This window comes from Pinus tabuliformis, chromosome 1_1 (assembly GCF_031772625.1).
Source record: "Pinus tabuliformis cultivar Carrire ecotype Pingquan chromosome 1_1, CPIR1, whole genome shotgun sequence".
NCBI lineage: Eukaryota > Viridiplantae > Streptophyta > Pinopsida > Pinales > Pinaceae > Pinus > Pinus tabuliformis.
In genome coordinates, this window is record NC_142297.1 from 614156152 (window position 1) to 614183364 (window position 27213).

General features: G+C 41.1%; 1 protein-coding gene across 5 annotated transcripts in view; it reads left to right on the forward strand.

The window, feature by feature from the left end:
- Positions 1-27213, forward strand: part of LOC149214779 (uncharacterized) — a 128104-nt gene that overhangs the window by 100076 nt on the left and 815 nt on the right. For 4 of the 5 annotated variants that reach the window (XR_016250419.1, XR_016250422.1, XR_016250420.1 and 1 more), the window contains exons 7-11: positions 14917-15169; positions 15859-15902; positions 16044-16078; positions 16162-16236; positions 18271-18392. Coding sequence is in view for 1 of the 5 variants with exons in the window: in XM_089390966.1 (XP_089247092.1) it covers positions 15138-15169; positions 15859-15902; positions 16044-16078; positions 16162-16236; positions 18271-18392 (308 nt within the window). In the remaining 4 variants the exon portion in view is untranslated. Of the gene's footprint in view, positions 1-14916; positions 15170-15858; positions 15903-16043; positions 16079-16161; positions 16237-18270; positions 18393-27213 lie in introns of those variants that run through there. The other variant, XM_089390966.1, reaches the window with a different exon arrangement.

A 27213-nucleotide genomic window follows, 5' to 3' on the forward strand; every position in this document is an offset into this window, starting at 1 on the left:
GAAAAACCCAATGCGGGAAAACTAGTGTAGCTATCTGAGGGTTTTTTTTTATTATGCAATATCAGAGTACAATCGGGTGCCGAAACTAGCCTACCCAATAGAGAATTTCCTTAGTAGCTATACCTCACAGTTTAAGAGAAATTTCCTAGCTGAAACCCCGAAAAATCCTTCCGGCAGCTCCTCAGCACAAAATTGTTCTGCAACCCCAGCGTCTGCCCAATTTGGACTGCGTCAGCCCCTCTCTGTCTCATGCTGGCCTTGTGTCAGCCTTTCTTGGCCTACGTCAGCCTCAGGAGGCCCTGCGTCAGCCTAAGGAGGCCCTGCGTCAGATTCCTGGGCCTCTGCGTCAGACACACTAGCCTCTCTGGTGCTCTACGCAGCACTTGGTTGCCTCTGCATGGCCCTACGTGAGCCCTTGCTGGCTCTGCGTCACTCTCTTTGGATGCTGTGTTGCTCTCCGGCCACAATCTCTGCCTTCTCTATTTCTCTGTACTCAATGCCCCTCAGCTGCTCTCCCGATCACTGATTCTATCTCTCTTAGCAAACCCTGATCTAGAGAATAGAATGACTGATCACTCTGGTGTGTTCTCCAAGTGATCCTCAAGCCTCCTCCTATACTTTTCCTGTTGGCTTCTCAACGGCCGAGATTAAGTCCCTAATCAACAGCTAAGATTAGATCTGGCTTGATCCATGTCTTTTGGACCATTCTAACATAGATTCATATTAATACACATTAATATTTTATTTTCCCTAGTTTAGACTCAGGGGCTCCATTAAAAATATTAATTATTTTAATATCTCCTGATCTGTTTAGAATCTGCCCAAACTCTTTCTAGGTATTGTGTTGATTTGGGGTAGCATCGGATGTGCTTTAGCTACGAATTTTAGTGGAGAGTTTGGGGCACATGAGATCTCCAATACCCAGAAAGGGTTTGGGCAGATTCTAAACCGATAAAGAGATATTAAAATAATTAATGTTTTTAATGGAGTCCCTAAGTCTAAACTTAGGGAAAATAAAATATTAATGTGTATTAATATGAATCTGTGTTAGAGTGGTCCAAAAGACATGGATCAATCTAGATCTAATCTTAGCCATTGATTAGGGACTTAATTTCGGCCGTTGAGATGTCAATAGGAAAAGTATAAGAGGAGGCTTAAGGGTCACTTGGAGAGTACACCAAATGATCAGTCATTCTATTCTCTAGAGCGGGGTTTGCTAAGAGATAGAATCAGTGATTGGGAGAGTAGCTGAGGGGCATTGAGTACAGAGAAACAGAGAAGGCAGAGATTGTGCCGGGAGAGCAGCGCAGCAGCCAAGGAGGGTGACGCAGAGCCAGCAAGGGCTCACGTATTGGTAGCCAAGTGTTGCGTAGAGCACTAGAGGGGTCAGTGCAGCTGACGCAGAGGCTCCCAGAGTTGACGCAAGGCCTCCTGGGGTTGGCGCAGGGTCAATGTGAGACAAGGAGGGGCTAACGCAGTCTAGTTTGGGAAGACTCTGGGGTTGCAGAGCAGTTTTGTGTTGAGGAGCTGTCGGAAGGGTTTTAGCTAGAAGATTTCTCTCAAACTGTGAGGTATAGCTGCTAAGGAAATTCTCTATTGTGTAGGCCAGTTTCAGCACCTAGAATGTACTATGATATTTCTTCAGATAGCTGCACAGGTTTTCCCACATTGGGTTTTTCTGGGGACATTGGTTCAAAAATAATCGTGTCATGTGGTGTGTTTGTTCTTGTTTCTTTTAATTGTTGATCTGTAATATGTTGAGCATGCACCGGTGTTTATTTTCAGTATTTACTTTGTAAATAATTTGTTAAAGAAAAATAACAAGTAGGTAGGAATAAATAAAAAAAGGTGCATGAAGGGTTTCTAAACTTAGAAACTTCAACATATTGGAGATCTCATGTGCCCCAACCTCTCCACTAAATTTCGTGGCTGGAGCACATCGGATGCTACCCCAAATAAACAGTTGGGATGGTCCCCGAAAAATATTTGACTCCATGATAGCATCACCACCTATTTTAGGATGTTTCCAAGGAGTACCAAAGTTCGTGCAATGCTAGCTCAGTTGGTACCCAAGGTTTAAATGTAGGGTTACATGCTTGTGCAACATAGCAAAATAGTTATTATCTTTGGCTAGACATGACTAAGGTCAGATCCTAAACTTCTTGGATGGGCTGATTGGGTTCCCAAAAAGTCCCTTAAATTTCAACATGAATGTCGGGATGGTCCCCTAAAAGTGTTTGGGTCCTAGATAGTATCCCTACCCATTTTTGGGATTTTTTAAAGGATTACAGAAGTCATCGAAGCACTGCATTGATTGGAACATGAGGTGTAAAGGTGCTGAATCACCCCTTTGCAACATAGCAACATAGTTGTTATCTCTAGCGAGACATGTCTCAGATCAGATCTGAACCTGTTGGATGGGTCAAGTGGGTTTGGGCCTAACCTCTGAACCTTCCCTTGAAAATGCAAGAAAGAAGTTTAAAATCTTGATTTAATAGCAAGGAAACCTACATTGAGTCCCACATTTAATATTGAAGCATTAGATGAAAATTTGGGCACTGGTTATGATTTTGAAGCAGGTTTTGGTGTCACAAATGTTAAATTTTCATAACTCTTAGTTTAAACTATAAACTATGGATAATGCTATTATGTTATTGTAATATCCCTAATTAGCCATGGCTAATTGGAATATTCGATTTTGCCCAATTTTTGCCTTCTATAATTATTTATAAATAAAAAAGTGAGGACGGGGGACATAACTCACTTTAAGAATAAAAAGTCACTTCCTAGTAGCACAACGTTGTGACTTAAGGAGGAGCTAAGGGGGCCAAAGGGGGATGTAGAAATGGGGCCCATGCAGACACATGGAGGGACTACGCAGGAGGGAAGAACACATGGCAAGAGGGAAATCACGCAGGAGTAGGTGAGCTTAGGGATTGTGAGAGGCAGAGGCTATAAAATAGAGAGGAGCCCCCTCATTTTGGATCATTCAGTTATGTGCATTTTGAGCTAGTTGTTTCGACTTCTGAGCACGCTGGCTGTTTAGCTGGTCTGCAACACTGTTTAGTGCATTGAGTGTCTCCGTTTGGAGATCTCACCCTTAGCCCCGGGGGACTTCGAGTGCCTACTCGGGCAAGGTATTTCCATCGGTATTTCAGCAGTAGTTTTATCAGCATTTCAGCAGCAGTTTCATCAACATTTTGGAGGATTGCGCAGCACTTGGAGAGGGACGCAGTTCTTTTTGGTTGTAGTGCTGGATTGGGGTTTTGCAGGTGGATTTATGTTGGGAGATTGAGCAGGGGTCCAACTCTTGTCTCAATTAAGAATTTTTGGCAGGGTTTCAGGTAGTGTTTTAGGCAGAGTTTAGAGGGGTTTTCTTCAGTGGCAGCGCAGGGCATTGAGGAATTGTGCAGAACCCCAAGAGGTTGTTTTTCTGGGGTCGACCATTCCAGGAAAGCTTTCTGGGTTTTTTTGGGTTTCTTGAGTAGAGCCCGAATCCAGAGTTTCAGCTTTTTCCAAGGAGGGGAGCAGCCCCAAATCATCATTTGTTTCCTAGCGGCAATAGCAGCATCCATGTAGAGAGGCCATTCTTGTCATTCTGAGAGTATTTCTTCACTTGCCTTGTGCAAGTCGAGGTGCCATCTATCTAATCACCTCTTGTACTCATTTTATTGCTCAGTATAATAAAATGGCTTATCATTTCTCACTGCATTTCTTGTGTATCTACTTATATTTCTGGTTTACATTATTATATGCTATTCCACTGTTATTTTATCACTTCTGGGTTATTATATCATTTGCATATATTTGGTTGGAGTTTTTGCTGGGGTTTGAGGAATATTTTGGGTTAGGAATATTACAGTGGTATCAAAGCATAGATTTGGCTCAGCCTGTGGAGCTAGCAATCTATGACACCAGGGGAAAAACCCTACATCTGTTACAGAGGTAGGAAATACAGAGACAGTGAGTGTAGGTTGGAGAATACCTACGGAGAGGGAGACTGTGTTCCGGTGGTGGACGCAGAACATGAGGAGCCTGTGGTGGATGCAGAGCAGAAGGATCAGATGGCAGACGAGGACGGGAAGAGATTTGCAGATATGCTCCTCAAATCAGTGCAGGATCTGTCGAGACAGATTGAGGTGATGGGGCAGAGATTCACGGCAGTAGAGGCTAGATAGCGTGAGAGCCCACGAGTTTTCCAGGTTGGTGAGGGATCAGGTGCATCCCACCATTTGCCAGAGCAACGTGATACTGTGCAGCAGGTGGCCTCACATGCCCCTACATGCTCTACCATGCCCACTTTCTTAGGAGCCGACACGGGGGCCGTAGCCCAGCAGGAGGCAAAGCCCAGACATATGGGCGATTATTTTGCAGAGTACCAGGCCTATGGGCAAGAGTTTAGGGAAGCACTCTCATTCAAAGATTTTGTTAAGCTCCAGCGGGATAGTAGACCCCGCGACCATCAGAGAGGGTACCGACATTACCATGATGGTGACACCCTTCGTGCAGCGAGTAGATTCCACTTGCCTATGGTTGATGGTTCATCAAACAGTTCGACAACGTCTTGGGTGGAGAAGCTGGACATTTATTTCCAACTTAACCAGATGTCGGAGGTAGAGGCCATCAAGGTGGCAACATTGTATTTGGATGGTGAGGCCCAGGATTGGTGGTTTCATGGGATGGTTACATTGGGGCACTCCACAGTGACAACATATGCCGAGTTTACTAGGAGACTGATGGAGCGATTTGATAGGAGGGATCCAGAGCAACATTTTGTTGAGCTGACGAGGCTCAAATAGATAGGGAACCCGGAGACCTACATTGCAGATTTCTTGAGGATCTCCATGATGGTGCCAGACCTATCTACGGCACGGAGGGTCTATATGTATGTTGATGGGTTAGCAGAGCCACTTCGGGGTTTAGTTCGATCCACTAAACCAGCCACACTCCAAGACACTATCAGTAGGACCTGGGACTTACAGGATGTCTTACTCAGGACCTGGACACCGTACCCCCAGTGACAGACTTTTTAGTCTAAAGGGAAGGATGTGAGGATTCCTCCTCCAAAGGGGAATCCAGGACGAGTACAGCTTGACGACAATGCCAGGAGGGAGCTGAAGAAGAAGTGGTTGTGCTTCACCTGTTAGGAGCCATGGGCACCAGGACATAGATGTGCTGCTGGCAAAGCACATTTTATTGAGGTCTTCTTCGAGAGCAGTGGAGAAGAGGATGACGAGAAGGATGTGGAGGCAGGAGATATCCATGCCATACAGGGACCTTTGCCACCTCCACTAGTAGTAGCAGGTGGTGCATCTTTGCACCCACCGGAGGGGCCCTTGCAGCGTTGCGAGGAGTTCCCAAGTATCTGACGCTACGCGTACAAGGGACAATACGTGGTCAACACGTATCAGTTTTGGTTGACAGTGGGGCAACCCACAACTTCATCGATGCACAGATGGTTGAGCGGAGAGGTATTCAAACAAAGAGCTTCGATGGGTTTTCAGTATTGGTTCCAGGAAATTAGACCATGATGTGTGCTCGCTATGTTCCAGAGCTTTCAGTGACGATGGGCACCTACACATTGACTGACCACTTTTTCGTGGTCGATATTCCGGACACCAACATGATATTGGGTGTTCAGTGGCTTATTACTCTAGGGAAGGTCACGACGGATTGGAAGACCCTAGAGATGGAGTGGGATGATGAGAAGACAGGGAGGCATGAGAAGATACGGGGACAACACACATATCCGCCTCAGACTGTTTCGGCTCATCGAATGGAAGCAGCCTTCTGGAAGGGAGACATAGAGTGGGTAGTGGAGCTGCGGGCATCAGAGGCAGGGACTACAGGACAGACGGTACATCAAGAGATACAGTCCATCCTTGATCGGTATGCCATAGTGTTTGGGGAGATTCCACCAGGACAGCCTCCAGATCGGGGGTTTGAGCACACCTTCGAGCTTGAGCAGGGCATACAAGCAGTGATCACCACCCCTTATAGGCACCCCAAGGCTTATCGGGATGAGATTGAGCGTGCTATCTAGGAGTTGCTGGCTCTTGGGCACATTCGACCGAGCACGAGTCCTTTTGCTTCTTCTGTAGTGTTGGTGAAGAAGAAGGATGGTACATTGAGGATGTGCATTGACTATAGGGCCCTAAACAAGAAGACCCTGAAGAACAGGTACCCCATACCTAGGATTGATGAGTTGATGGACGAGTTGAGAGGAGCACGATTCTTCTCAAAGATTGATTTGAGATCTGGGTACCATCAGATTCACGTGAGGGAGCAGGACATTCCCAAGACCGCCTTCAGGTGTCACTATGGGCACTTTGAGTTCTTGGTGATGCCTTTTGGGCTAACCAACGCCCCCGCTACATTTCAGTCCTGCATGAATCACATCTTCCGTAGTCACTTGAGGAAGTTTGTGTTGGTATTCTTCGATGACATTCTCATTTACAGCAGGACTTGGGAGGAGCATCTCCAGCACATTGAGACAATATTACGTATCTTACAGGAGCAACAGTTGTATGCCAAACTCTCCAAGTGTGAGTTTGGGTTGATGGAGATGTTGTATCTGGGACACATCATAGGAGTGGACGGAGTGAGGATCCACGAGGAGAAGATCAGGCCCATCAGAGAATGGCCGAAGCCGAGAAACGTGACGAAACTTCAAGGATTCATTGGCATTTGTACTTACTACCGAAAGTTCGTCAAGGGTTTCTCACAGCTTGCTGCACCCCTGACAGATTTGACGAGGAAGGGGGCATACAGTTGGTCGGATACAGTGCAGCGAGCCTTTGACAAGCTCAAGGAAGTTATGAGCAGTTGCCCAGTGCTTGCGTTGCCAGATTTTACGCAGCCATTTGTTTTGGAGTTTGATGCGTCGGGAGAGGGGATCGGCGCAGTATTAATGCAGGTAGGTCACCCTATACCCTTTGAGAGCCGGAAGCTCCTTCCGCATGAGAGGTTGTATTCCATATACGACAAGGAGATGCTGGCCATCATGCATGCATTGGCTAAGTATTGGTAGTATTTGGTGGGTAACAGGTTCAGGGTGAGGACTGATCACAACAGCCTCAAGTTCCTTTTGGAGCAGAAGCAGCTACAGGAGAGGCAGTAGAAGTGGATCAGCAAGATCCAAGCATATGACTTTGACATTGAGTATGTCAAGGGTAAGAACAACGAGGTAGCAGATGCCCTTTCACGTAGACCAACCAGGTTGTCTCTTATGAGCTTGGATATAGACTGGAGGGCTTGACTCTTAGACAGGTTTTCATGTGAGGTTCTAGATGGGTAGGTGGGAGATGACAGGTACAGGGTGGTCGATGAGATTATATATTACAGGGACCGGATCTCCTTGACTGAGGGGTCTCAGCTCTTCTCAGCTCAAGAAGAAGATACTCGAGGCATCTCATGATTCACCATTGGCAGGACATCAAGGGTTTACCAAAACCTACAGGGCCATTAGGGAGAGGTTCTCATGGAACGGCCTCAAGGAGGACGTACTCCAACACATCCGGGAGTGCGATGTTTTCCAGAGAAACAAGGGAGAGATGAGCCATCTCGAGGGATTATTGCAACCTCTTCCCATTCCGGAGGGGAAATGGGAGAGTATTTCGATGGACTTCATCACAGGGTTGCCCATGGTACAGGGCAAGGATTGTATCTTTGTCGTCGTTGATCGACTGACGAAGTACGCACATTTTTTTGCCATATCCGCACACTATATAGCAGCACAGGTGGCCGAGCTGTTCTATAGAGAGATCTTTAGGCTACATGGTCTTCCTAAGACCATCGTCAGTGATAGGGACATCGGTTTCATGGGCGGGTTTTGGCAGGGGCTTTTCCAGTTGGTGGGGACGGAATTGACACCGAGTACCAGTTATCACCCATAGACGAATGGGCAGAGAGAGATAGTTAACAAGTGGTTAGAGGGCTACTTGCGTAACTATGTCAGTGGGCAGGAGCGAGCATGGTTGAGGTGGTCGCATCTGGGGGAGTACTACTACAATACTTCACATCACATGTCCATTGGTATGTCACCATTTTATGCCTTATATGGGTATCATCATCCTTTATCTTTTGTTGACGCGATGTTTGGTGATAGCAGGGCTCCTAGAGCCAAGATTTGGATCCAAGAGAGTCAGGATATCCTCCGAGCTCTCAAGGATAACATGGCTACAACATAGAACCAACAGAAGCTATATGCCGACAAGGGTAGGGTGGAGAGGCAATTTGAGGTAGGGGACATGGTCTACCTACGATTACAGCCATCCAGACAGTCGTCACTGAAGTAGAAGGGGGCTGAGAAGCTCAAGCCCCGCTTTTATGGGCCATACAAGGTGATACGCAGGATTGGACAGGTTGCATATGAGTTGGAGTTGCCCCAAGGCAGCAAGATTCATAACGTTTTTCATGTATCATGCCTACAGAAGGCATTGGGGCAGCAGGTGACAGTGACAGATGAGCTACCACCCATGGATGACGAGGGGCATTTGGTATTGCAGCCAGAGGCTATCATTGATACCAAGGAGAGGCAGCTGCGGAGCAGGACGGTTCGGGAATTCTTGGTGAGGTGGAAGAATTTTCCGGATGAGGATGCCACTAGGGAGAGTGAGAAGATCTTGCAGCATCCATCACTTCAGTTGCTTGAGGACAAGCAATGTTGAAAAGTGTGCAACAAGAAATGCTTGTTGAGAATGCAACAAGATGATGGAGCTTAGTGGAAAGGAGTCGCCTTCACTAAGTGGGCCCGCGGGCAAATTATGGCGCAAGTTCTATTTTTGATCACAGTGTGGGTGATCACAGTGTGGGTGACCACAGTGTGAGTGATCACAGTGTGAGTGATCAAAGTCTATTTTTAGACTGGCTGTCAAAAATAGAAAAGTCAAATATTATTGTCTCATAATAATATTTAGACTATAAACTTTTTCTTATTCTCTTGGAGCACTTCAGGATGAGCTACGGATGTGGTACATGCAGATCCCAGAAGGAAATACGTGGTTACCTATGGGATGACTAATATTTGCATGCAGGACTTCAGTTAGAACTCAAGTGAGTTGAGTTTAGTGGACTGGAGGTGCAGTTGATGGAGTTGTGTTCAGTTTAGCTTTGTTAAACTAGTTGTATTTAGTCTAACTGATCAATAGACTAGAGATGAGTTGGGTGAATTAGTTATTAATTAATTCACAAGTTATTAACTCATAATGCAACTATAGAATACATCAGTTAACTCAGTTGCATGTCAGTGCATGTTCAGTTCAACAGGGACAGGTGTTAGAGGATCAGATTGCTATCAGTTGTGACTATAGCTGTGCATGATGATTTGCACAATTAGAGGGATTGAGTATGCCAATGAATTGGCCAATATCAAGAATTGTAGCCTGTGCTCACGTCCAACAGAGTGTGAGTGATTATTTGCAGGTCAAATACGAGTTTGGTAAGCCATTCTCATCAATTCTTGAGCAGGTATTGAGCTGTGGAGGCAGGCAAGCAATGGAATAGATTTGGAGATCAGATCTGAGCTGTATTGTGTGTAACAGGTGGATCTGGTACTGGATTGCTTGTGATAAGCATTGTACTTTGTAATGTTACATGATTCAATCAATATAATATACAGATAGTTGGGGTTTTTAGCGAGATGCTTTCCCCGGGAAAATACTGTGTTAATGAGTTTGATTGATGCTTCTATGTGTGCCTGTGAATGTTTCTGCTTCTGTAAATTGATGATCAACGTAGAGGAGATTATGTATTATACATGTTCCGCTTATAATTGTATGATCAGGATAATCTCTGTGAATATGTGTTAAATTATTCAAAATTTCTACATGGTATCAGAGCTGCTTGATTTGTAGAAGAGATTTTTACAGGATATCAAGCGAGGATTGATCATCGGATCTATTATTCAGAAAGTGTTTACATTTTATTTCTTCAGGCAGAGTCTGTAATCGGGCCAGGTAGCCTCTGGATTCATCCTTCTTTTGGAAGGTGAGATATCCGGTGAATGCCCATACAGTCGATCTCTGTACAAGAAATACTTTGTTCTCACGAATTCTAGATCGGAAGTGGTTGAGTTTTGTGCTGGTGGAATTTGAATTTAGTTCCAAAGCAAGAGATAAAACTCAGAAACATTCAGTGTGAGAATGGAGACAGTATGCCCAAGCATCTCACGAAGTTCACCCAATGCCGGGATGAGCTGGGAAGTGTGGGGGTGACTGTCGGACGAGGATGGTGAGTCTAGCACTCCTTGACCTTCCTAAGAGTTGGCATAGCTACCAGGACTCGGTGAATGGAAGGGAGAAACTGCCAGGATGGGAGAGACTTTGGTCGGATCTTGTGCAGGAGGAGATTAGACGGAGCACCAGAGACAGTTCTTCATCCATGCAGGATGAGGAGAACTGTGCCTTAGCGAGTAAGGCGAAGAAGGGGAAGGGGAAGGTTTCTCTTTCCGAATCCAATTCTTCCAATGATGGGAAGAAGGTTGACAAGGCGAAGGTGAGATGCTTTCATTGTCATGAGTTGGGTCATTATGCTACTAATTGCCCAAAGAAGAAGTCCAAGAAGGGATCCGGGGAAGGATCTGAAGGTGAGGCACTTGCTTCACAGTTTGAGTTGGATTTCACACTCTTCGCATGCATGGTTTCATCCATGATGGGAAGTGGTTGGTTTCTTGACAGTGGAGCTTCTTTCCACATGACCGGTGACAAAAGTTTGTTCAGTAATTTGGAGGAGAAAGATCTCCAGATACTCATAGGGATGGGTAATGATGAGAAGTATAGTGTCTCAGGTGTAGGCACGATTATTTTTCAGAGGGAGCATGGAGCTCGCCTTACCTTGACCGATGTCAAGTATGTACCAGGACTGAAGAGAAACTTGGTGTCGATCGCGATGCTGGAAGACAGAGGTTATGATGTAGTCTTCAGTAAGGGAAAGGTTTTCCTTAGACACATCATCTCCAGACAGGTGAAGCAGATTGGTTCTCGAGTCAAGAACCTGTATGCTCTTGAGGTTCAAGATGCATGCAAAGCCTTGAGTAGCGAGGCAACTGATGGAGACTTGGTGGTTGAGAGGGAGCGTATATTACCTCTCAACATGCAGAGCCAGAAGAAGTCTCAGACGATTGTGGAGGAGCCACGATTGGTGTAGCAGCTTTAGGAGGTTGTGGAGCAGCCACAACAAGGGAAGCTGAGAGGAGATCGAGTAGAGACATCTACTCATGCAGAGACCTCCAGTAGGGGGAAACTTCGAGCCAGGTGGGCTGAGGGATCACATGCAGCCACACCTCCAGGTAGGAGGTGGGGTGATGTGGATTGATCGTCCCAAGGAGGAGGGGTAGGATCCTTGAGGTACCCAACCTCTTGGATGAGACCTTGCTACGGGAGCCCCAGATGTGTAGTAGCAGGAACTGATTGATTGGGTAGAGACAGATGTGGATGGAGCGGCAGAGAGAGCGACAGTGCAGGGAATCCCAGGACAACGCATAGCTAGCAGGCTGCAGCAATGCGAGAGGCACAAGTGTTTTTCACAGTGCTAGGTGGCACAGAGAGTTGTGCAATGGTGCGAGATGCATGGAGATGTTGCAGTAGCGCAGATGTCAGAGAGGGAGCACTTGTCAGTAGCAGGTAGAGCTTCAGCATCAGAGGGTGTTTCTATCCCAACAGGGAGGTCAGTTGGGAGGTGCAGTGCGGATGCAATGCTGGGAGATAGAACCAGCAGTAGCACGGATGCAGTCAGAGATCAAAGTGACAGAGGCTAGAGCAGTCAGATACTGAAGAGCACAGAGATGCAGAGTTTCAGTCGATAGAGCCAATAGCAGTCAGAGACTTTGATGACAGAGCAAGTGGACCAGCCAGATGTGTTGCATGGAGAACATTCCAGAGTTACAGGATCGGGTTTGAGAGGAAGCCTTTCTTGTTGAGAGGGAGTGTTGAAAAGTGTGCAACAAGAAATGCTTGTTGAGAATGCAACAAGATGATGGAGCTTAGTGGAAAGGAGTCGCCTTCACTAAGTGGGCCCGTAGGCAAATTATGGCGCAAGTTCTATTTTTTATCACAGTGTGGGTGACCACAGTGTGGGTGACCACAGTGTGGGTGACCACAGTGTGAGTGATCACAGTGTGAGTGATCAAAGTCTATTTTTAGACTGGTTGTCAAAAATAGAAAAGTCAAATATTATTGTCTCATAATAATATTTAGACTATAAACTTTGTCTTATTCTCTTGGAGCACTTCAGGATGAGCTACGGATGTGGTACATGCAGATCCCAGAAGGAAATACGTGGTTACCTATGGGATGACTAATATTTGCATGCAGGACTTCAGTTAGAACTCAAGTGAGTTGAGTTTAGTGGACTGGAGGTGCAGTTGATGGAGTTGTGTTCAGTTTAGCTTTGTTAAACTAGTTGTATTTAGTCTAACTGATCAATAGACTAGAGATGGGTTGGGTGAATTAGTTATTAATTAATTCACAAGTTATTAACTCATAATGCAACTATAGAATACATCAGTTAACTCAGTTGCATGTCAGTGCATGTTCAGTTCAGCAGGGACAGGTGTTAGAGGATCAGATTGCTATCAGTTGTGACTATAGCTGTGCATGATGATTTGCACAATTAGAGGGATTGAGTATGCCAATGAATTGGCCAATATCAAGAATTGTAGCCTGTGCTCACATCCAACAGTGTGAGTGATTATTTGTAGGTCAAATACGAGTTTGGTAAGCCATTCTCATCAATTCTTGAGCAGGTATTGAGCTGTGGAGGCAGGCAAGCAATGGAATAGATTTGGAGATCAGATTTGAGCTGTATTGTGTGTAACAGGTGGAGCTGGTACTGGATTGCTTGTGATAAGCATTGTACTTTGTAATGTTACATGATTCAATCAATATCATATATAGATAGTTGGGGTTTTTAACGAGATGCTTTCCCCGGGAAAATACTGTGTTAATGAGTTTGATTGATGCTTCTATGTGTGCCTGTGAATGTTTCTGCTTCTGTAAATTGATGATCAACGTAGAGGAGATTATGTATTATACATGTTCCTCTTATAATTGTATGATCAGGATAATCTCTGTGAATATGTGTTAAATTATTCAAAATTTCTACAAGCAACATTTTGCCGGGGGAGACTGTAATATTCCTAATTAGCCATGGCTAATTGGAATATTCGATTTTGCCCAATTTTTGCCTTCTATAGTTATTTATAAATAAAAAAGTGAGGACGGGGGACATAACTCACTTTAAGAATAAAAAGTCACTTCCTAGTAGCACAACGTTGTGACTTAAGGAGGAGCCAAGGGGGACGCAAAAATGGGGCCCACGCAGACACATGGAGGGACTGCGGAGGAGGGAAGAACACATGGCAAGATGGGAATCACGTAGGAGGAGGTGAGCCTAGGGATTGTGAAAGCCAGAGGCTATAAAATAGAAAGGAGCCCCCTCATTTTGGATCATTCAGTTATGTGCATTTTGAGCTAGTCGTTTCGACTTCTGAGCACGTTGGCTGTTTAGCTGGTCTGCAACACTGTTTAGTGCATTGAGTGTCTCCATTCGGAGATCTCACCCTTAGCCCCGAGGGACTTCGAGTGCCTGCTCGGGCAAGGTATTTCCATCGGTATTTCAGCAGTAGTTTTATCAGCATTTCAGCAGCAATTTCATCAACATTTTGGAGGACTGCGCAGCACTTGGAGAGGGACGCAGTTCTTTTTGGTTGTAGTGCTGGATTGGGGTTTTGCAGGTGGATTTATGCTGGGAGATTGAGCAGGGGTCCAGCTCTTGTCTCATTGGAGGATTTTTGGCAGGGTTTCAGGCAGAGTTTAGAGGGGTTTTCTTCAGTGGCAGTGCAGGGCATTGAGGAACTGTGCAGAACCCCAAGAGGGTGTTTTTCGAGGGTCGGCCATTCCAGGAAAGCTTTCTGGGTTTTTCTGGGTAGAGTCCAAATCTAGAGTTTCAGCTTTTTCTGAAGAGGGGAGCAGCCCCAAATCATCATTTGTTTCCTAGCGGTAGCAGCAACATCCATGCAGAGAGACCATTCTTGTCATTCTGAGAGTATTTCTTCACTTGCCTTGTGCAAGTCGAGGTGCCATCTGTCTAATCACCTCTTGTACTCATTTTATTGCTCAGTATAATAAAATGGCTTAGCATTTCTCACTGCATTTCTTGTGTATCTGCTTATATTTCCGGTTTACATTATTATATGCTGTTCCACTGTTATTTTATCACTTCTGGGTTATTATATCATTTGCATATATTTGGTTGGAGTTTTTGCTGGGGTTTGAGGAATATTCTGGGTTAGAAATATTACAGTTATTGAGAGTTATGTATCTCTTTTTTGGAATTACTGTTTTTGTGTGTTCATATATTTTGCTGTGATTATTTTAATTACTGTGTAATTTATATAATTTTATTTGTTCCATATTTCTGAAACCTTTATTCAAATCTTGTGAAGTTCTTTCAAAATCTTGAAGTTTTCTAAACATGCTCCACTTGACTCACCAAATTTTTTGAACCTTGTAATGTTGCTTCATATAAACATGTCCTTGTAAATTTCTTAGGCAACAAATCAAACATGTTTTCAATCCTTGGCGGAATAGCTATCCATTGTTTGAAATCTTGTGGTCAGGGCTTTGTTGATGATTAAATTTCCTATTAGATCTTTCTTTTTGAGGAGGATAATTTTGCATATTTTTCCCTCCTGATGTATTTTATCTCAGTTGGAATGCTATGAAGGTCTATTTAGTTTTTTCTGTAAAGATTGAGATTAATCCAACTTTATGCATCTAACTCTCAAGAATATCTCACAGGACAACTTTATTTTCTCCACCATGAAGACACCATGTTTTCCTGCTTGTAGTAGAACCAATTATAGTTAATGGTTTGCTGTATATGCTATTTAAATGCTGAGTGGGTGTGATATTGCAGGAAGAAGAGAAAATGGGACCAGCCGGCAGAATCGCTGATATCTGCTGGATTAGCTGTCCTAACAATACTACCATTTGTTGGGGCTGGAGCTTTGCCCATAATTGGACTGCCAGGCATGGTGTCTCCACTTGTTGGGGGGATTCCATCAGCTGCCATGCAGTCTTCTTTCATGTCAACACCCCAGGTTTCATCAACAATAACATCTTTGGTAGTTTAGCAGAATGCAGTGGCAATTGTACAGAAAATCAATCAGGTAATATGGGTTTAGAAGAAATGGTTTCTAAAATTGATGAATTGAGGATGAGATAATTTTTGGGGTGGTGTTTGAATTATGACTTTGTATTGTGTGTTCTGCATATTACCTTCTGTGCCCTAATTTTATCAAGATATTCATTTGGAGTTCATGCTGCTTAATTCACTGTGAATAGCATTTGAAGTTAATTCATGTATCTTTGACTTGTATTCTTTATTTCTAATGTTGTTAAGGCTCATTATTATGGTACTGGATGTATTTTTGAATCTCAATTTATTAGAGGTGTGCAGCTTTGTGATCCATTGTGCTGCATTACTACTTGCTGTCTCTTGACCTCCGGTTTATGTTTTCTTAAGAGGTGACTTTAGATGATGTGTTATTGGATTGGAGTTGACAATATATATAAGGCCTTGAAAGAAGTTGCAACTTTGTTCATGCTGAGGTTTTCCTTTTTAAAAAATTATGCAAATAGACTTTTAAATGTTTCTGATTTTCTTTAATTGCAATGCCATTTTTTATTTTCTCAACATATTTTAACTTGTGTGGGTGAAGGATTTGGCAACAAAAGGATTGTTGCCACAATCAAAGATTCAGGATGAGTTAATTGCTAGAGAAATTATTATAATTGTTGCCACAATCAAAGATTCAGGATGAGTTAATTGCTAGAGAAATTATTATAACTGATGCAGATCCTACTGTACGATACAAGCTGACAAAACATCAAACACAAGAAGTATGTAATCTTTTTCGTTCTCCTTTTTCTTAGATTTACTTTTAATGTCTTGGGTATATGGCCTTTATTTTGATAGATTGTGCATGACATTTATGATTTTGTCATTATTTGAATGACATTGTCAACATATTTTTGTTACAGATTCAAGAAAAGACTGGCACTGTTGTTATAACAAGGTGAGAATACTAAAATTGACATGTTTTCCAGTGAAGATTCTTAATATAAATTTGAGATTCTTATCTAAATTTTAATGCTGCAGGGTAGATACTGTCCACCAAATGGGCCTGCTGAAAATGAAAAGCCCCTCTATCATCATATATCTGCTGGAGCTCATGTAAGTGCAGTGTACTCATCATAATCCCTACAATGCTTATACTAACACTACAACACCAAAAACAAATATAAATGTAGAGCCTTTTTGTCTTCAAAGTTCATGTCTATTGGAGCTCATGTAAGTGCCATGACTCTCCCATTGATGTCCTAATCAATTCAGGAAAAATGGTTGTTCCTCAGTTCATGTAAAACAAGATTACATCCATTGAAAGAAAAATATAAAATCCCTGCTGATAGAGAACCTGGAAAACATGAACAACCTTTTCCAACCCTATAAGTGTTCATAATTGAACATTAGTTTTAACAGTGGCATACAAAATCATCCCCCAACCATACAAGGAACTTGTAAAGCTTAACTTTCGAAGGTAAGTAACTAATCATATATGTCTGATGCTTCAGTTGGGGTACACCTGCTCCAAAATGTATCAATTGCAAGAAGCTATGAATTTAGTCCATAATGTACCCAGTTATAAATTTTATATGTTTTCTGTAGAATTCCAATTAGCACCATGTGCAAATTTGACTTGTGATTGTTATTAGTTTCTTTCATAGAACTTGGATGCATGCGTTGGTGTATTTTTTCTTCACCATTTCATATTATAAATTGGGTCACACTTTTTTCTGTATTTCTTCAGACAATGTCACCTCTTGTACCTTGTCACTACATGTTGAATTCCAATGCCTGTATTTTTAAAGATTGCATATCTTTGTGCTTATTGTAGCTTGGTAATTGTGCAATATGTTGTCACTACCTTGTGAAGTGTTTTTACTTTGACAATTTTTGGTGCACTTTGACTTACCTTTATTTGGCTAAAAATTCAAAATGATAATGCTGTTAGATATCTGCTGATTCTTAATTATTTATCCATGCATCTGAAAGACACAGCGGAGCGCATAAAAGCTGTTGATCTAGCAGCTATCATGGTTGAGGAAATAATGAAACAAGTCCGTTAAATACAATCAGCCTCAAACCCATTCTCTGTACTCCCATCATCTGGTGGGCTGGTAAGGAGGTTTTTTCAAAGAATCCTGAAGTAGAGGAGGTTGCATGCATCGGTCAGTTCTCTTTTCCCTCTTGCAATGCTGTTAATTTATTCACGAGTCTTTAATTGGGTCTACCTGACCAGAAATTGAATCAAGTGCCTTTTAACTTTTGGGGTTCTTGGTAAACCGGCCAGTTCAGTTAAGAATTGGTCCCAAACCAGTTCACTGTCTCAACTGGATTGGAAAAGGACTAAAATGGTCTGAACCAGCTGGTTGGGACAACTACGAAAAGTGTCTGCTGAATTCTAAATTTGCCCTTCCCTATGGCTTAATATGCACTTTATATTGACCTGGATGGCCTTCTACATGCTTGATGCTAGAATTTCTTTCTATTAGCGTATTGCCATATATAGAGATATGAAATAGGTTTTGGGTTTCTATTCAGGGAGTACAAGGCTGGAAGGCATGAACTTCACTCCGCATGCTTTGCCTCTTATTGAAATGTTGACTTTATGATTTGGCTACAGTGCCAAATGCTAACATGATTGAGTATATTCGTCCACTATTTATTTCCTTTGACAGCATCAACCTGATGACATTAACATATCAAATTATGGTGTAGTAGCTGCTTGATATTGTGATTAATTTGTAGCACTGTGAACGTGGGAGTGAGGTACTCCAATAACCAGGGAAATGCATTTAAATTTTATACTATATACTATATAGCAAGTAACTTTATGGTAGAATGCACAAGCACAACCTGAAGTTTGTCAATGGAGCTCCATTGTTCTTTCAATCTTGCTAAGATACTCTGAAGCTATTAGAATCGTATGTATTGGTATTATACTCAATAAATTTAGTTTTCTTCTATTTATTCAGTCAGTATTAATGATTCTCCTTTATTGGTTGGTGAATGTAATTCTGAATAACCTATCAAGAGAAATTACACTTTTGTTTTTTGATACACACTTTGCCCTTGTTTTGTTTGTAGTTACATTTATAGACTTATATCAAATCGTTTCATCATTTGGAGCCCGTATATCCTTTGCAGGACGAGTTACGAGATGCAGTCCTGCTTGTGTTTGCAAACAAGCAAGATCTCCCAAATGCGATGACTGCTGCTGAAATCACTGATAAGCTTGGCCTGCACTCTTTACTCCAGCAGCAACACTGGTAAGATTAAATTATATTTAGTGGATGTTTCTCTATTTTCATTTTCAAGCTACAATGCATCAAAAGGTTGTCAGGTTGTTAGAAGGTTGGTTATTAGGTATTCCAGAGCAATCCGGAGGGAGGAAAAAGCTTATCTAAGTCATGGTTCTAAATTTCATAAAGCAATTTAGCTGATCGAGCAAAGCCTTCTCTGTATCGTCAGTTACAACTATGACAATAGGAGTGTGTATCTAGACTCTAGAGTAACAAACTGAAGTTTATAATGTCAAGTGGAATGTTCAATTAGTGAACTCTGTTTTATTGTAAAACTCTGTTGCTTCTAGGGTAGACATTTATTATTTGAGTTTATATTTGTAGGATTTTATATACTAAATCGCATAAGGGCTACTTTGGCCTTGAAGAATAGTTTAAATCATTAAACACATTCGTGCATTTGCGTAAGAGCCTATTGTTTGCCAAAAAGTACTTTTAAGATACTTTCTAGAATGTGAATGAAAGAACACTTTTAGATATTTTCCTGCACAAATGTTTAGTGAAATCTCTCTTAGGCAACCTAGATGCCTCTTCTACTAATCTAAACCTAAGAGACAATTTTGCAACCACATATTGATCTGAAAGGCGTCAGAGTGAAGGATTTTTGATACAGAGAAGATGAGTAGTGCTACAATTACCAAGAAGACCGAGGAATTGATGTAAAGGGTTTTGATGGTTTCTCTCAAGATCTCCGATGCAGTTAGAGAGTTGAAGCGTTGCTCTGTGTTTGAGCTTTAAAAAATCCTCTAGGGAAATAGATGATGGCCCTCTTTTTCATTATATCCAATGTTGTTTTTCATCCCTGATTCATTTTTCCAATGAATAAATTGATCAATGTAAGGCATCGAGCTCAATGGTCCCATCAATGAGAGGCATTGTTGAAAAATTCTTCAAGATGTTTCTGCAGTAAACACTGGTGGGTTTCGTTTTTAGGTATCAAAATATAGACCCAGTTGAGATCTTATGCAGATCTGGATTGGGGATGCTATTGTTAATACATATTGATGGTCTTCCATGTGCTAACTATACATTTGGAATTGTGGAATAACGGATCCAAAATGAAGTGGGACCTGAAACATCTGTACCTTTATTTGCGGATCAGTCACAGCAGTAGCATTGACTGCCCTTCAAGCCCTTCAAGTGCCTAGCTCAGACCAGTTGGGCATGATTGATTTAGGATCCTTATGACTTGTTGGCATATCTTATGGGCAAGTATACATGTCCTTGCTGCTCAAAAAATGGACCAAAACGTGTTAGGCTATATAATAACCTTTGGGTTTACTAAAATATAGAGAAATTGTTAATGCCTTTCAAATTTTTTGTCCTTCAAATCGCTCATTTAAATTTTTATGGGTGGGTTTTTAATAATTCACAATTATCAGAACCTGATGCTCTCATACTTTGTTTTTTCAAAAAATCATGCCTCCCAGAAGATGTTCCAAAAGGTTCCTACAAGATGGTCCATGTAATATGGATAAACTCATTATCTATCATCTTATATGCCCTTATTGGCTATTTTTATTGTCATTAAGAGTTTAGAACTATCTCAAAAAGAAATAACACTAAGGAAGCTTGTGTTATGAAACCAGCTAAGGAAGCTTGTGTTATGAAACCAGCTCAAGAAAAGATAGATCAACGCCTTAGAATTCAGCCTCTTCGAGGGGGCAACCTCCTTTACATTACATAAATGAACAATTCTTGGATGATACAAATGACAAAACCTCATTTCTATATATAGGAGTCTAAGGAGTCACAATATAATCCAGCCGACCTAACAATAATAATATAAAGCCACAAAAATAACAATAGAGGGATTCTATGGGGCACAAAAATAACAATATGGGGGTAATAGGGGCACAACAATATAAATAAGGGGTATAACTACAATAGTAATGGGGTAATCACTAGTATTATAGGGACCCAACATGCCCCTCTCCTTCAAAAAAGTGTTGTCCTCAACGCTTGAGTAGTTCTGGATACTTCTGCATAAAATTCTCATCCTCCCATGTGGAATCTTCAGCGGATAAGTTCTTCCACTTGATAAGATACTTTGAAATTGATCGATTTCGTAGCTGTCGAGTTCTTGTTTTTGTGACTGCTTCCATTTCCAATATAATTTTTCCTTCCTCGTCAAGTTCTGGCAATATCGTTTGAATTGGGAGCTTGTCACCTATAACCTTATTTTTACATGAAACATGGAAAACTGGGTGCAATCGAGAAGCTGCAGGAAGCTCCAATTTGTATGCCATATTACCAATCTTTTGCAACACCTTGTACGGACCATAATACTTTGGTGATAATTTATTATCCTTCTTAGCTTGCTTTAGGGACATTTGCTTATATGGTTGTAGCCGTAGGAATACCCAATCACCTACATCAAAACTTCTTTCACTGCGATGTTGATCTGCCTGTTGTTTCATTCTATTTTGTGCCAACATGAGGTTATCCTTTAAGAGTTGGAGGACTTGTTGTTGATGTTCGATGTGATGTTCCACTGCCTGAACCTTAGAATTTTCTCTTAAATATGATGTGATGGATGGTGGTTGATACCCATAAAGTGCCATAAATGGGGTCATTTTTGTTGCTGTATGGAAGGAAGTGTTATACCACCATTCAGCCAGAGGCAACCATTTGACCCATTGTGTCTGTTTATCAGATACAAAACAACGAAGATATCCTTCCAAGCATTTGTTTACTATCTCAGTTTGCCCATCAGATTGAGGATGATAAGATGAGCTATGAGCTAACTGAGTACCAAGACAAGAAAATAATTCTGTCCAAAAATTTCCAGTGAAAATGGGATTTCTGTCACTTACAATAATCTTTGGGTTTCCATGTAGCTTTTGAACTGTTTCCATAAATGCAGTAGAAACTGTGTTGGCTTTAAATGGATGTGATAATGCACAAAAGTGTGCATACTTGGTAAGTCTGTCAACTACCACCATGATGACACTCTTTCCATCAGACTTGGGTAAACCTGTGATAAAATCCATTGAAACCTCCTCCCAACGTTGGCTTGGAATGGATAAAGGTTGTAATAGACCTGGTGTCTTAATTGTTTCAACTTTATTTTGTTGGCAAACCAAACATTCCGCCACAAACTTTTGAATATCTGATTTAAGGCCATCCCAAAAAAATTCCTTCTTAACCTTGTGGTAAGTTTTTAAAAATCCTGAGTGCCCTCCTAAGGGAGAAGTGTGCAATTCCATAAGAATCTTTTGTTTTAGTTGGGAATTCTTACAGAGGTATAAGCGATCTTTGTACCATAACGAATCATTTTTCCAGTGAAATGTATCAGAAGTACTGGAATCTTGTTGTAGCTTTTGAATAAATGCCCACACTTCTTCGTCATTCTTCCATTCCTCCCTTGCTTCGTTTATCCAATTTGGTTGGATAATAGAAATGGCACACAACAATGCTTCCACATCCTCATCCTTTCTTGAGAGTGCATCTGCCACCACATTTTGCTTCCCTTTTTTGTAGATGATTTCAAAGTCATAACCCAACATCTTTGTGACCCACTTTTGTTGCTCTTCAGAGGATAATCTTTGTTCTAAAAAGTATTTAAGGCTATCATGATCCGTTTTTACCTTGAAGTGTCTTCCCATTAGGTAGGGTCGCCATTTCTTAAGTGCATGGAGTATTGCCAACATTTCCTTCTCATAAATAGCTTTGCTTAAAAACTTTCCCTTGATTGGACGACTTTCAAAAGCAATGGGTCTTTCATCTTGCATTAGAACAACACCAATTCCATTTCTTGAAGCATCACATTCCACAATAAAGGTTTTTGTGAAGTCCGGTGTAGCTAAGACCGGTGCTTGGCACATTGCCTCTTTAAGATGTTCAAAGGCCTTTGTTGCTTCTGGAGTCCATGAAAATGAATCTTTCTTCAATAATGTTTTTAGAGGTGCTGCTATTCTCCCATAATTCTTAACAAACTTGCGATAATACCCTGTCAACCCAAGAAATCCTCGCAGATGCTTTATGGATGTGGGGATTTTCCATTCCTTAATGGCTTTAATTTTGCTAGGGTCTACCTTAACTCCTTCATGAGATACAATATGACCCAAATATTCCACCTCCTGGACTCCAAAGAAACATTTGGATCTTTTTGCATATAATTGTTTCTCCTCCAATAGTTGTAGCACCCTGTCAACATGTTCAACATGATCCTTCCAAGACTTGCTGTAGATTAGTATATCATCAAAAAATACTAACACAAATTTTCTAAGGAATGGTTTGAAAATTGAATTCATCAAACCTTGAAATGTTGAAGGTGCATTGGTAAGGCCAAAAGGCATGACCAAAAATTCATAATGACCCTCATGAGTTCTAAATGCCGTTTTCGGAATGTCTTCAATCTTCATTCTGATTTGATGATATCCCGAACAAAGATCCAACTTGGTGAAGTAAATTGATCCATGCAATTCATCCAGTAATTCATCAATAACAGGAATGGGGAACTTATCTTTAATAGTGAGCTTGTTGAGCTCCCTATAATCCGGACACATGCGCCATGATCCATCCTTCTTGTGCACCAATACTACTGGAGCTGAGAAAGAACTTTGACTCGGTTGAATTATACCAGCCTCTAGCATTTCTGCAACCATACGTTCAATTTCACTTTTTTGGACATAGGGATATCTGTACGGCCTGATGTTTGGAGGAACACTTCCTGGAATCAGATGAATAGCATGATCATGATCACGCATAGGTGGGAGACCTTTTGGAGTCTCAAATACCTTGGAATGATTGTCTAGGACTTTTTGGAGATCTGGAGAAATAGATGATTCCAATGTGGAAACATCTAGCGAACATAATTGTGCAATTACACCTCTTTGCTCCTTTTTTAGAAGCTTTGTCATGCTATTAGAGCTGATTATCTTTCCTGGTTTCCCTGCAATACCCCTTAATTCAATTTCCTTTGCTTCCATAGAAAATTTGATGAAAAGTTCTTGAAAATTAAAAGCTATTGTACCCAAGGATTGTAGCCATTGGAATCCTAGTACAACATCATCACCTCCCATTGGAATGGAAAGCATTGGGCTAGTCAATACATATTCTCCCATGGATAGCTTGATATTATGGCACTTTCCAGAGCGATTTATTGTTCCTCCATTTGCAATCATCACTTGACACTCTGGTGCTGGATATAGGAAGCAATTCAATTCTTTTGCTACCCTACAATGAATAAAATTGTGGGTGCTTCCTGAATCAATCAACACTATTAACTTTTTCTTCTTGATTTGTCCTTCTATCTTGATGGTTTGAGGAGTGGTAATTCCCGCCAATGCATTACAAGATATGGTCGGATTTATTTGTTCTTCATCTAGGCTTTGTTCCTAGAGTATATCTTCTTCTTTTGACCTTTCTTGCTCCTTTTCTTCTTCCTCTTCACATTCTATGTAGAATAATTTCTTCTCAGCACACTTATGACCTTTAGTGTATTTGCTATCACAACTGTAACAAAGCCCTTTTGCTCTTTTTTCTTCCAATTGTTGTGGTGTCAACCTTATAGGTTGTGGAAGACTAGGGGCAACAACACGTGGTATGCTTCCTGGTTGCCATAATTTTGCTTTCCATTTTTCTTGCTAACCTGAATGCCTTCTCTAATGAATCAGGTTTCCAAAGGCGAACATCATGTTGGATATTATCCTTTAAAGACCCTATGAACACATCAATCCTATGCTCCTCTGGAATATCTTTTACCCTTATGTTCAATTTTTGGAACTCCTCATTGTGCTCCATTACTGAACCCTTTTGTTTGAGACTTATCAATTGGATAAAAAAAATGTTGCTTTTTGTATCTTCATAATGTGCTATCAATTCTTCCGTAAAAATTGCCCAAGTGATAAATTGTTTACGAGAGCAAAGCCATTGATACCATACAAACTGATTTGGTTCCAAATATACAGTTGCCATACGTACCTTTTGTGCGTTTTTCACATTATTGAGATCGAAGAATTGCTCCATTTGTAATATCCATGTGGCGGGATCCTTGCCATCAAACTTCCTCATATCGATTTTTGGAATATGGTGATTCTTCGATCCAACATTAGCGTCTATGGAATCATGATTAACATTTCTTTTGTTCTCATCATGAGTTTCCTTTACTACCTTTTCACTATTAGTGACCCTTTCTTGTAGCAACTTCTTCAATTCTTCCATGTCTGTCTTCAAATCTATCTTCAAATCATCCATCTTAGCTTCCATGCCCTTTATCTTAGATTCCACACCATTTACCTTAGATTCCACGCTACTTATCTTAGCTTCTGTTAGCTTTTGTGAGCGTGACATTTGTTGCACTTGTTCTTGTAATTTTGATATATCATGTAGCATTTCTTCCTCTTCTTCATGAGTCATGCTAGATCTTTCAGGTTCCTTACTAGGTGTTTGTATTTTCTTTCCTCGGGGCATCAGTTACCGATAATAATGCTTTACTATGCCCTTTGAATTCCGTTAAACCAAGCTTACACAAAAATTTAAAAAAAAACTACACACCTTTTTTCACTTTATAGAAGCCTGATATTGAATCTGATGTATCTCTGTAATTTCGGATCATCCAGTTCTGAAATTGCTACCTGTAGTAGCCTTCTGCGTCCTTTTTCCAATGCCACAAGTCTGAGCCAAATTGGATTCTCCAAGGAAGAGTTATGTGAAATCTCCCACAGTGACTTGCTTTTAGACTGGTTCAACAGAGCGAAATTGTACGACGTGCCACGAGTCACTGTTTCAACCTTTGAATCTGAAACACACACACAAGAAACTACAGTCCGTCCTCTTTCTGTACCTTCTTACGAAATTTCAATCCGATCCCCAGAGAGAAAGTTATGACGATTTTCCCCAGGTCACCTGTTTTGAATGTAATTCAGGAGTCTGCAAAAAGACCAACTTCCTCAGATCATATCTCTGCAAATATTGCGCGACAAGCTCTGAAATTCGGATCCAAGGTTCAGTGCGATTTCTTCTCAAATGGGTTTTTTTTTCGACTTCTGAAACGTCACAGAAAAAAAGTTATAGCGAAAATGCCACGATGACCTGTTTGGAGCAGCGAAACCCTAGAATCCAAAGCTCTGATACCAAATGTTATGAAACCAGCTCAAGAAAAGATAGAAAAGATAGATCAACGCCTTATAATTTAGCCTCTTCGAGGGGCAACCTCCTTTACATTACATAAATGAACAATTCTTGGATGATACAAATGACAAAACCTCCTTTCTATATATAGGAGTCTAAGGAATCACAATATAATCTAGCCGACCTAACAATAATAATATAAAGCCACAAAAATAACAATAGAGGGATTCTATGGGGCACAGAAATAACAATATGGGGGTAATAGGGGCACAAAAATATAAATAAGGGGTATAACTACAATAGTAATGGGGTAATCACTAGTATTATAGGGACCCAACAGCTTGTCCAAATAGATGTTTATGATCTATCTACAATGAATGATGTGTGTACCAATTATAGAAACACCACCTTTTGACATGTAAATGTACCTTCAGGATAGCCTGCAACTCCAATGTTGCTGGAGCTTTCAAGAGCTGCATGTTTTCTCTAGTAAGCTGAAGTCTCTCTCTCTCTCTCGCCCAATATCTATATATAATAGGCATCCAACGAGGGATGTAGAAATACTCAAAGGATCTGGTTGGAGTCTAGACCAACAAACTCAAAATATTGGTATCTACTGGAGAGGTGACATCTATTGCTACAAATCCCTATGAAGGGACAAAGCTCTTGTTCTACATTCAACATTTTGTTGTAAGGGATCCAACTCTTCGTCTTCAAGAACCACATGATCATTGCCTACACAATAGCTTCTTTAGTTTATAACATCAACTTATGGAACTTTTTATTCCGTCATAAAAAGACTTACAACTTACATAACACTAACTTCTGGTATTCACCATCCAACTTTTACATGGTTCTCTCTTGAAATAGGAAGCATGCTTTTCTAGGAGAATGATTTCTTCAATACCAAATTAATCTATTGTAATGGAGTTGGGTGGAGATGCACTTGTTAGCTCATAATAAACTAGGGATTTAGATCCCAATTGTGGAGCATACATTGTGAAAGGAAGAAACATGACGTTGTCATTTATCCAAAACAAGCCATAGAAAGGGAAATCTACCAAATAATTTCATTTATTCTGTCATTATAAATAAACTATAAAACACAACATACATCAAAAGATATAGGGACAGAGTCGTGAAATTGGAGAAAAAATTTGAGGGAATAAAATAATCTAGGTCTATTATTGCAGAGAAGTTACGTCATAGCTAAGTGATTGCAAAGACATATCCTCAATTGAAAGGTATCTATTCATCTAAATCTATAATCAAATCCTTCCTTTTTGGGAGCTTACATTTCCAATGGAACGAAAACCAATAATAAACAGTCCAACTGCATTGTACCATATGGTTGCTGAAATTTTGTTATTTTAGCCTTTGGGCACAGTTTCAAATAATTGGTGTACATCCCATTCTAACACTTGTTTTGAGTTCATAAAACTCCAATAGTGAACATAATCACGCAACACTATGTAGAATTTCCTTGAAAATTCTGCAACTACTATGATGAACAATCTGATACAACTTCTAGTCACCAAGACACAAAATTTATCTACTAAATAAGTAGCGAAATAGAAATAGATATAGAACGAGTCACACACAATAACACAGTATTTTCTGGGGAACCCAACTGGGATAACCCTCTGCTTTGTTGTAGAATTTTATTAACAGAAATTTGAGCAATTGATCTCTTTACAAGGAAAAATTACTT